This window comes from Cricetulus griseus (genome assembly GCF_003668045.3).
Source record: "Cricetulus griseus strain 17A/GY chromosome 1 unlocalized genomic scaffold, alternate assembly CriGri-PICRH-1.0 chr1_0, whole genome shotgun sequence".
NCBI classification, from domain to species: Eukaryota; Metazoa; Chordata; class Mammalia; order Rodentia; family Cricetidae; genus Cricetulus; species Cricetulus griseus.
Window position 1 is genome coordinate 189,039,980 of NW_023276806.1, and position 12,132 is coordinate 189,052,111.

Consider the following 12,132-nt stretch of genomic DNA (forward strand, 5'->3'; position numbering starts at 1 on the left):
TGTGACTTTTTTTTTTAAAGATTTTATTTATTATGTATACAACATTCTGCCTCCATGTATGCCTGTGCACCAGAAGAGGGCACCAGATGGTTGTGAACCACCATGTGGTTGTTTTTTTTTTTTGTTTGTTTGTTTTGGGTTTTTTGGGTTTTTCGAGACAGGGTTTCTCTGTGTAGCTTTGGAGCCTATCCTGGCACTCACTCTGGAAACCAGGCTGGCCTCAAACTCACAGAGATCCTCCTGCCTCTGCCTCCCCCCCCCCAGTGCTGGGATTAAAGGCATGTGCTACCAACGCCCAGCCTTTTATGTGATTTTTTAAAAGAATTTTATTTCACTTTTATTTATGTGTTTGTGTGTGCATTTGTGAATATATACCACCTGTGTGCAAGCATGTGTGCACAAGCATATGTCATAGTACATGCTTGTAGGTCAGAGGACAGTTTGTGGAAATCATTTATCTCCTTTGATCCCAGGGATGAAACTCAGGTTGTTAGGCTAGGAAGCAAGTGTCTTTACCATTAAATCTAGTTAGAGCTGCCTGCACACTTGTTGGCATGAGGCCATCGCCAGGAAATCAACAACTGCCATTGGTTGTACCACCAAAGATGACTTTCCCTCTCCAAAGCAGTAATCAGTTGCCAATAGCTCCTCAGCTAGGAGTTGGAGCCTCTCTCCATTCATAATGGGATGTTGACTTGACTTAACCTTGTGTAAGTGAACCATAGCTGTTGTGAATGCATGAGTGCAATGGCCATGTTGTGTCCAGAACACAGCATTTCATAGTCCTCACCCCCTCCTCCAGCTCTTATATTCTTTCTATGTTCCCTGGTCCTTGAGGGGGTTGATACAAATGTCTTATTTAGGGCTAAGCACTTAACAGTCACTTATTTTCATCACTTTGATCAGTTATAATTGTATATTGGCTGCTGCTGCTCACTGCACAAAGAATCTTCTCTAGCCAAGTTTGAGAGCAGCCCTAATGTGTGGGTATAAAATACAGAATTAAAAGGTGATTTGACATCATGCCCAGTTAGCAAAACAGCAGTAGTAGGTTGCCCTCTAATGCCTGTGACCTCCCCAGCCATGGGCTTTTAGTTAGGTTCACAGTACCAAGCATGAATTTCCTCCTATAGAGAGCAAGCCAAATCCAGTGGAACAGCAGTTTGTTACACCCCACTACTAGCTGTGCTGTTACTGTACCAGTAGGCATAGCTTGCCTGGCAGGATGCAGCTTACAGAATCCAGTGCTGGGTATTCCATTGATGACTTTTCCCCTCCTCTGTGAAAATTAGCCGTGTTTTCAGGTCAGTTCCAGTTTGATTTCCTCTGTGTTTTCCAATCAAAGTGTGTAGTGTCTTCAGCAACCATCGACTTATGCTGAACAACTAAGAACAGTAGCCTGGTTGTTTTGGTGGCTGGGCACCTCTGGGGCCTCCCTGACCAATGACTCGTACACAGGTGTCCCATGCGTGGGACTGAGATTTTTATGTAGTAACCCAGGTGTTCTGGGGGAAAGAACTGTTCATCCCTGCAATATACCTCTACTCAAATTCCTTTTTTAAAAATTACATATTTAATTTAAATTAGCTTATAGAGCAGTGTGTTTTCATAAGCCTTTTTTGTAGAGCCTAGTTTCAGTTAATCACCCCACCCTTTACCTCCCACCATCCCCAGCCCCTGTCCCTGCTTAACCCTTTAACCCTCCATGTACATGTGTTCCAACCACTCCCCTGCCGTGTGGCCTCTTCTCTTCCTCATGTGTCCCTTCTAGTTTCCTGACCTCTCTAAACATTCCAAATTGAATACACAAATCTAAAAATTTGAAGCTAGAATGCACACAAGATTTTACTTTTTTTTTTTTTTTTTTTTTTTTTTTTTTTGAGCTAATGTCTTGCTCTTTTCTCCATATTGGCCTCAAATTTGGCAACATGGTCTTTTGCTTCAGTCTCCGTGGTTGGTCTTTTGCTTCAGTCTTTGTGGTAGCTGGGGCTTTAATTTTATACCTTTGTGCCTGTCTAAAGGTCTGTGGGTGAATAATGTGGCCCTTGAGGGAGATTATGAAAACTTGGTTCATTTGGATTTCATTATAGAGGCTGTTGGCTGGCCACTCCGGTTCTCTGCTCTTTCTTTTTGGCAAATTTGAGAATATGCCATGTGCTGGTCTCTGTTCTGGGCCTGAGTTACAGCCTTTTGTAAACATGAGAACAGGCCTCCCCCATAGAACACATCATTTTATCCATCTACTCATTTAGATGTTGAGATAGAAAACATTTTGGTTTTTTTTGTTTTGTTTTGTTTTTCCCCCTTGGTTTTCCGAGGCAGGGTTTCTCTGTGGCTTTGGAGGCTGTCCTGGAACTAGCTCTTATAGACCAGGCTGGTCTTGAACTCACAGAGAGCCGCCTGCCTGTGCTTCTCGAGTGCTGGGACTAAAGGCGTGCACCACTACCACCTGGCTAGAAAACATTTTTTTTAATAGAACTTTTCCTAGAATATCAGGTAAGTGCCAAGACTGCCAGCAAACATATTGACCACTGTAATCTTACCTGAATGTCATAGTTAAAAATCATGCTTGCTGCTTCTAGTTTTTCTTTATATTTTCTTCAGTGTGTGTGTGTGTGTGTGTGTGTGTGTGTGTGTGTGTGTGTGTACATAGGAGTTCACGTACACTAGGATGAGTGGGGGACAGAAAACAGCCTCAGGTGCTATTCCTCAAGTGCTGCCCATCTTAGTTTTTTTGAGACAGAATTCTCTCATTGTCCTGGGCCTCACCAGGTAGGCGAGGCTGGCTGGCCAGTGAGCACCAAGGGATCTGTATGTCTGTCTCTACCTCCTTTGGGACTGTAGACATTCCCATCATGCCCAGCTTTAATAAATAAATATACATACATATATATGTATTGAAATTTATGTATGTTTTGTTTTGTTTTTGAGGGAAGATCTCTATGTAGACCAGGCTAGCCTTGAACTTAACAGAAACCCACCTGCCTTTCCTTCCCAAAATGTTTGTTTTTGTTACATGTGTAAATCTGTTTTGCTTCTCTGTGCACCACTTGAGTGCTGGTGCCCACAGACCAGAAGACGGTGTCAGATCCGTGAACTGGAGTTAGAGATAATTGTGGGAGACCCTGCTAATGCTGGAAAGTGAATAAGGGACCTTTGGGAGAACAGCTAGCGCTCTTAACTGCTGATCCATCTCTCTCCAGCCCCACTCAGACTTTAAAAATGTGGGTTCTGGGGGATTGAACTGTGGCCCTCAAGCTGCAGGGCAGGCACTTACTGACCTGTCAGCCCAGTCTTTTCAGATGTTTTGTTAATCCCCACAACTACAAAGGTTTTGCCTTAGATGGTGTTTGGAGTATCATCTGGTTTATGACTTTATTAAAAATGAGAGGAGGATCCACTTCTGCGTGGCTTGGATCAGGTGTGGGCTTTGAGAGCCAGCCTGTGGAACATCTGGGAGTTTACAAAATGAAAAGGAAAGATGCAGATAAAATAGTAACAGGTGGTAGGATAGCAAGTAAGGAAAGGTTGGAAAGACTTTCTTATTCTTATTTGGGTTAAGTGGATGGGATGAATGTAATTGGTAAAGATTCTTTGTAGTGGTAATGAGAAAGGCACACTTGAAAGAACTTAGTATGCTGTCTTAAGAGCTTACAAGCAAACTAAAATTAGGAATATTTTTATTTGGAGATGAAAACTTCTTTATATTACCTTTTTCTTGTTAGTACCCAGTTCTAAAGACTTCACTGACAAATCTTTACTATAGAAACTAAATATGATTTTTAAAATACCCTTCAATTTTTCTTTTCCTAGTGACTTGGATGGACAGTAAAAGTTGAAAAAAACACCCCTCTGTGGTGTCCTGGGCTTAGTATAAAGCTGCATGCTGAGTGTTCTAGGATTCCCTCTGAAAGTCAGGTGCCTAACTGTGTTCCTGGGGTAATTTTATTGTTGAAGCATAGGTCTGTCAGTTTGCCTAGGGCAGTTTTGTTGTGTGCAGAAGAAATCAATAGATTCCTTCTTACTTTTTTCCATGAAGTACTACATGAAAAATATCAATGGACACTGACATATTTTGTGGTGTTTTCTGTTTGTAGAAAGAAAAGACAGTTCAGGTTCTGTGTCACCAAGCGCTCCTAGCCAGGAGGAGAGTGAACAGATTTGCTTGTACCACATTCGGAAAAGTTGTAGCTTTCAAGGTAAGTCTCTTCTTCCCTCTCGTGGGAGGGAGACCGCTCTTCATTTCTGGAGCCGCTTTGAGGCACCTCTAGAGACAGGGAGGGGTCTTGTCAAACTAGTTCCAGATCTGCTTTGTTGACAATGGAAGGGATTGTTAGAATTTTTGAAAATGAAGCTGTAGATGAGTTTTTGGGAATATAGCAGTCTGGGTCTGTACCAGGTGAGTGTAGGTGACCACAGGACTTCATGAAATGGGGCTACTCAATCCAGTGGAAGCTAATTGCCACTTCTCAAGGGTGACAGTCGACCTGGGGAGTCTCAGACACTGGGAAGAGCTCTCTGAGGGGGAGGAATCACTTGGTAGCACTGAGGATTGCTCAGGGCATCTTCATTATTAGGCCAGTGGTTCCTGCTTGGGACCTTTATCTGCCCTTTCCACAACTGTCGTCCTTGGGTGGGCCAGTGTTTTCATAAAAACAGTTGGTTATATTTTCACTTTGTGAAGAAGTTAGATGATACAGAGCAGAGCACCAAGTCCTCCGTCTCCTTCATCCTTTCCCCATGGTGAACATTTGCTGTATGTTGTGCCACTTGTTTTACATATTTTATTTATTTTGAAGTAAATTTCATTTTATGTGTATGGGTGGCTTGCTTGCATGTATGTTTGTGCACCTTGTTTGTGTCTGGTGCCCAAGGAGGCCAGAAGAGGGTGTCTGATTCCTGGAAACTGAAGTTATAGAAGGTTTTGAGACAACATATCAGTGCTGGGAATCGAACCTGGGTCCTCTGAAAGAGCATCCAGTATTCTTCCACTGAACCGTCTGTCTAGCCCCTTCAATTTTGTTTTTGAAAGATTGATTTATTTTTATTTTTTCTCTTTTTCTTTAAATTTTACTCTGCTTGGCTTTGTAGTTGAGAGGTTCTGCAGTGGTCCTTTTTTATTTGTAGTACTGTGCATTGCTTCCTAGTGCTTCTTAAATTTATTCTTCTCTCTACCCTTCGTATGGAGGGTTTAATCCAGGAAAGGAGGGGAGGTGAATGTGGGTGTATGGTCGTTCAAATTAATACCATTTATTTAACTTGCCTGGGAAGCCTAGAGCCTGGATTGCCTTGAGTTGGGAAACGTTAGATAGAAGCAAGGAAGTTGATAAAGAGGAGGAGGATCAGGAGAGATGACCACGGAAGGGTTGCTTTCTGCTCCTGCTGCTGTGCCAAAATTCTCACCGGCTGCTGTGGTTTAGATGGCCTCCAGCTATGGGAAGCTGATAAATACATGCAGTTCCAAGCCTGCTGTTAACCACAGGCCTGGATCCCTGGCTCCTTTCTGAGGCCTCAGTCTGGTGGGCATTTCGGAGATACTGTTCCTAGGAGTGTTTTCTTCCAGGGAGTTTTCCCTCAGGCTACCCAAGATTTGCCTGTACTTGGAGTTTGTCAACATAACATTTCAACACTTGGGTGCTTTTTGCTTACTTCAAATCATGTCCTTTAGTGCCCTTCAAGGAGGGAATAGGAATTCTGATTTAACCTCTGGACCATGACTATAGCCCTGACCCAGTGATTCATTATCGGTTAGGCTCACTCCTTGTGAAGAATCCAGTCTCTGAGCCTAGTATTAGTCATATAAGCACAAACTGTACAAATCAGGGAGTTGCAAGTCCCTGAGATGGCTGTGTCCTGCCTTGTTGGATTTAAGAGCGTTCCTTGCCCGGACACCCCCAGCTTATTTTCTGAGGCCTCTTGACCTTTTGCTGTGTCTGCACAGTGCCTGTGCAATGTCAGATGCTCCTCTGTGGTCCTCCCTAACATAGCACTTGCTGTAGAACTGAGAAAGAAGGTGCAGATTTTAGGAAATTTTAATTTTTCAAGTGTTAAAGTAGCTTAAATTCATTATTTTAAACTACAAATTAAAATGGATTAACTATAGTTAATAAATGAATCTTCATCACCTTCTTTTCCTTAACAGCCAGGTAGGTCCTCTAAAAACAAAAACAATGATTTCCTGGTCCTTTGGTGTCTAGAAAGATATTACACGTGTACTGGTGTGTGTATATCTATATTAAGTGTATATGTGTATATATATGTATATATGTACATTCACTTTTGTCTCTACACACAGGGACAGGGAGTGGCTTGACTGCCACCTGCAGGGCTGGGACCAATGACCTCCTTCTGATCACCTTTACAGTCATGAAATGACATTCTAGACTAACACATTAAATGGGACACTATGATTTTTTTTTAAAGGGAAGACACACATAGTAAGACCCATAGTATTTCAGTATGTAAATGCCTCGGTGTGACTGCACTAACAACACAACTTCCTCGTAACTTGGCAGAAATGTTGTCAGGTCAGAGATCAGGAGCACACTCCCATTGACACTGTGAGGTGGGGACACGATGTTTATTAGCAGGGTGTCTTACTGCTCTATGCTTCTGTTTTAGATAAGTGCTATCGAGTTCATTTCCATTTGCCATATCGGTGGCAGTTCTTGGATGGAGGCAAATGGAAGGATTTGGGCAACATGGAGCTTATTGAAGAGGCATATAGCAATCCCAGTAAAGAGAGGTAGGAGAATGAAAATGGGCTCCTCATCCAGGCTGTGCATCTAGCCTTTTGTGTGCAGTAGAAGGGATTTAGTTTAAACCGTAGTATGAGCATGTCTAAAAGAAGGTGGTACCAAGACCAGTAACCTCAATTACTTGCTGCCAGGATTGATCACACACACAGTTATTCATTATTACAATCAAGATGATAATTTGTGAATTTCTAATCTTTTCCATAAAGTCACACAGCTAAACTGTTTAAACTGAATATTTTATTCTTTTAAGTTATTTATTTATTTTAGTATTTTCACCCAGCCAATTCATAGTAAATAAGGAAGTCACAGATAGCTTTCTTTTAAATACTTAGCCATAACTTGGGTTAAAATGTGCTGCAATTGTTGCTAAAAAGATAATTTCAAAATTTTTATTTTGGGCATGGGCTGGAGAAGTGGCATAGTAGGTAAGAGTACCTATTGCTCTGCCAGAAGGCCTGCATTTGGTTCTTGGAACCCACTTGGCAGCCAAGAGCTATCTGTAATTGCAGTAGTACAGGATCCAATGCCCTCTTCTGGTCTTCTCAGACACGGCACTAATGTGGGGAATACATGCAGACAAAATACCCATGCACATAAAATAAAAATCAATAAATCTTTATTAAAAGAAAAGGAGTGTTTGGGATTTATCATTAGTTAGATCTATGTGTGTGTCTGTGTATATGTGTGCACATGTGAGTGTGGGTGCCTGAAGAGGTCACAGAGGGGGATTATTGGATCCCCTGGCACTAGCACTGTAGGCAATTGTGAGCTACCCACTGTGGGTATTGGGAACCAAACTCTGATCTTCCGTAAAAGCAGTAAGTGCTGTTAAACACTGAGCCCCCTAAAAAGAGAATTTGAGTATCTAAAATGATTTTGAACTTAGAGTGCATATGTGCAAATTCTATTGGCTAAGAATGTGGAACAAATTATTCTCCTTAGAAAGATTAAATAGCTCACATACCACCCATAGTCTTTGTATTTGAAGCAAATTTTAGTGTTGAACATAACTTTTTTTTTACATTTTTTAATTAATTTTTTTACATTCCACTCCCAGTTTCCTTTCCCTCCTCTCCTCCCACCCCCTCCATTCCCCCCCTCCCATCTGCTCCATGGAGAGGGTAAGGCCTCCCCTAGGAAGTCTACTAAGTCTGTCCCATCATTTCATTGAGGCAGGACCAAGGCACCTCTCCACCCCACACCCCTTTGTCTAGTCTGGGCAAGGTGTCTCTCCATATAGAATGGACTCCACTAAGTCAGTTTGTGCATTAGAATTGGATCTTAGACCCACTGCCAGTGGCCTCATATATTGTCCCAGTCACACCATTGTCACCTATATATATTAAGGCATCTAGTTCGGTCTTAAGCAGGTTCCCCATTTGTCAGACCTGAGTCAGTGATCTCTCACTAGCCCAGGTCAGCTGATTCTGTGGGTTTCCCCATCATGGTCTTGACTCCTTTGTTGATACTTTTGCTCCTCCCTCATTTTGATTGTACTCCAGGAGCTTGGCCCACTGGTTAGTTGTAGATTTCTGCATCTGCTTCCGTTTCTGGAAGAAGATTCAAGCTTCTCTGGGGTTATGGATTGTAGGCTGGGTATCTTTTGCTTTATGTCTGGTATCCACTTATGAGTGAGTACATACTATATTTGTCTTTGTGGTTTGGGGTTACCTCATTTAGGAGTTTTTTTTTTTTTTTCCTAGTTCTGTCCATTTGCCTGCAAATTTTAGGATGTCATTGTTTTACTGCTGAGTAGTATTCCATTGTGTAAATATATCTCATTTTCTGTATCCATTCTTTAGTTGAGGGGCATCTAGGCTGTTTCCAAGATCTGGCTATTACAAATAATGTTGCTATGAACATAGTTGAACAGATGTCTTTGTAGTGTGAATGAGCCTCCATTAGGGTATATGTCCAACAGTGGTATTGCAGGGTCCTGAGGTAGGTTGATCCCTAATTTTCTGAGAAATCGACATACTGATTTCCACAGCTGCTGTACAAGTTTGCACTCCCACTAGCAATGGAGGAATGTTCCCCTTTCTCCACATCCTCTCCAGTATAAGCTGTCATTGGTGTTTTTGATTTTAGCTATTCTGATTGGTGTAAGATGGAATCTCAGAGTGGTTTTGATTTGCATTTCCCTGATGACTAAGGATGTTGAGCATTTCCTGAAGTGTCTTTTTGCCATTTGAGATTGTTCTGTTGAGAATTCTCTGTTTAGATCTGTACCCCCTTTTAAATTGGATGAGCAGTATCACATTAGGGAAGGAGTCTGGACTGGTAGCCAGCCATGTAGGCCGTGCAGCCAGCCTATTCCCTTTATACCTTGTTTGCTGGCTATTCTTGCTCAGAAGTGTTTCTTAGCTCTCATGGGCTGTTGTTTTTCCATTTGTTACATGAAGATAATAGCCACATCCCATAGGGTTGTAAAGATTGAATCTGCAATACATAAATTATTTTATGCGGGAGCTGGCAAATGCTCAGCACATGCTAACTATTGTTTTTGTTTTCTAAGGATTTCTTCTTTTTTTGACAGCTTAGTCATGCGTTTTATTTTTGTAGCCTTAGAGCTCAAACCCTTGGAGATCAAACTGGCCTGTTCATGCTAGGCCAGTGGTCTGCCTTAGCCACATCTCCATTCTTAATTATTTTGAAGAAGAGTATTTCAGTCAGCATTTTCTGAATTTTACAGTGAGAGGGTTTTAATGATAACCCGTCTTCTGTATCACTCTGATTTTTACAGAGCAGAAGTGACAATCTTGTAAAACAGGTTTCCTCACTGCTGGAGGAAACATTTCTAAAACTGTATGACATGTTTACTATTCGCACATCATGTATTCTCATAGGTGGAAGCAGAATGACCTGTGAAATTGTAATCTGCTCTTCCATTTTCTTTTCCAGAATTATATACACAGAGTCAGCTGCTGGCTTTCACTTTGATAATTTAGACTTTGATTCCATGAAGTTTGGTAGTACTGTGGCTCGCCGACTCTCCACAGCTTCTTCAGTCACCAAACCCCCACATTTCATCCTCACTACTGACTGGATTTGGTACTGGTTGGATGAGTTTGGTTCTTGGCAGGAATATGGACGACAAGTAAGTGTGATGATAAAAAAGATGACCATTTCATATAAGATGGGGAATCCGTTCTAAACAAAAGCACAAAGATGCCAGGCAGCGTACTTGATAGACACTAGGATTCCTAGACACCTGGATGAGGGTAATCTTTACAAGCCTGTCTTTGAATGATGAGACATCTTGGCTCATGAGAATTGAATGTTAAATAACTGTCATAATGTCAGCTTTTTTTCATTGATTTTATTAGTTAATAGAAAACTCTGGAGCTAGTACCTAAACTATAGTATAAAGTTGAAGGCTTTCAAATTGCCTCTCTTGCCTGTTTCAGAAAGTAGCAATGTGTGAGAATATAGATTTATATCAGAAACTGATTTGGAACCCAAATCAGGTAACTCACTGTGAAATTATATGAAGGTGTCTACAAAGGCCGAGATCAAAAGGATCCTCTGGGGACTTACAGAAATGCAGTATGTGGAGAGATCCTTTTCCACAGTGAAAATTATCTGGGGCCTAATGGTGACTTGTTGGAGATTGTATTGAGGGTTGGTTTCTTGTTCTTCAGTATATTCCGAATGCCCCTCTCTGGTCACATTTTTTTGCTCTTCCACCAAGGGTGCATCTTCCATGCTTAGAGGAATACATTGTAGCTTCTTCAGAAGTAGATGGCTGCCAAAGGAGGTGGCATTGCTGGTTAGCTGGAGCTGGTTAGCTGGAGCTGGTTAGCTGGACGGGTGCTGTTTGTTGGCTGGCCTTACTAACACCTTTTTTCTATAGTTTCTCCCAAACTCCAGCTATCCCTGCTGCTCTGGCCTGCCTCCCCAACCACTCCTGCTTTCTCCCCTCTCTTCTCTAGTGTCCTGGGGTGTCTTACCTGTACGTGGCCTCATTTAGATAAATTTTCCAGCTTAGTCAGGAGCATGAGAGAAAGAGGCTGGGGCCTGACATGGAAGAGAGGAGAGAGATACTAGCTGAGCATGTTCCATGAGTCTGTCTTGCCTGGTTACAAGATTTTGATAGGCTAGAAACGCTTACCAAAGGCAAGAGTAGTATTTTATTTGATGATCCCTCTGGCTCTTGGGGGAAGACAGGGCAGCCCTGTTGATGCAACACCGAGGGCTCTGATGGCACTCAGGCAAAAGTAGGTCCCTGGGCGGCTTCCCAGACTGTATCACCAAGCTCAGAGTTGGAGACCTTTCTCCTTCAACAGTCCACACTTGGGTTTTGCATGTTCTTACTCTTTGTTTACAGTCTATAAACTTGTTTTGGGATCCCTGGAAATGAACTGCGTATGATGTCATTGGTGTGCCCACATGCTGTTAGGTAGACTTGATAGGTTCTTGGGGTCTCCCTCTATAGTGTCAGCTGTATAGCCTTGGGGTCATTCTCCTTTCATATATTTGGGCTCTTTAGTTTTTTTTTTTCCTAATTTCCAGTTTAAAGCCAGTTTTATACTCTTGATTTTCAAGAAAAGCTATGTTTCAGAGTTTAGAATGTACCCCAAAATTTAATGTCAGAATCAACCAGGCCTGCCTTAGAACACATGGGAATTTTCCATTCCTTCAAATCTTACTCGTCTCTCCAAGTGCTCAACTTGGGTTTCCTCAGCTTAACCACTAGTTTCTTCTTCCAGACTCCAGCCAAAGTCCCTTTGCTTTTGCTTTCTTTTTGGCTGCCTTCATTATCTTCCCTGTGATAACCAGTCTTAAGTGATGGCTTTTGACCTTAGGGTTTGTCTGACTCCATGTCTCCTCTCTGCTGATTCTTTCCTTCATTTCCTTGGATTAAAAGGACCTGTTTTTGTATTCTTTGCCCTTCGCTGTCTGGAAGGGATTTTTATACTGCCTCCTCATTCTTCCAAATTATACCCTAATAATTTAGTTTTGAAGGATGATAGAGTTTAAAAGGAGAAATTTAGGCACTTTATAGGACACATAAATTACATTCCTTTCAAAACTGTAAACCTGCTGCCCCATCCCTGACCACCTTCATAGCACCAAGTCATTCTTCTAAAGGCTAGGCCTTGATTCATGACTGTTTCCCCCAGGAACTTGGCTGGGTTGTGCCTCCGCAAAGGCCGCTCTCAGCAATGTTTAGCTCTGTGTCACCCACATAGGCCTTGGGACACTTGAAGATGATAAGTTGATCCAACTACATGCTTTTTATTTGCCCTCCTTTCTTGCTGTACTGTTTCTCAGAGGCAGAGTCAGATTTTCTTTTATTTATTGATTTGTCCATAAATTGTAGAACTTGCAGCTTAGTGAAGAGTAGATTTATTTTTCTTATGTGTGTGGGTAT

The 12,132-nt window shown here is 41.9% G+C and overlaps 1 protein-coding gene across 4 annotated transcripts in view; it reads left to right on the forward strand.

Moving 5' to 3' along the window:
• Positions 1-12,132, forward strand: part of Parp12 (poly(ADP-ribose) polymerase family member 12) — a 36,840-nt gene that overhangs the window by 9,147 nt on the left and 15,561 nt on the right. For all 4 annotated transcript variants that reach the window (XM_035450474.1, XM_035450473.1, XM_035450472.1 and 1 more), the window contains 3 exons: positions 4,098-4,199; positions 6,622-6,745; positions 9,660-9,855. In XM_035450474.1, coding sequence (XP_035306365.1) covers positions 4,098-4,199; positions 6,622-6,745; positions 9,660-9,855 — 422 coding nt within the window. The remainder of the gene's footprint in view (positions 1-4,097; positions 4,200-6,621; positions 6,746-9,659; positions 9,856-12,132) is intronic.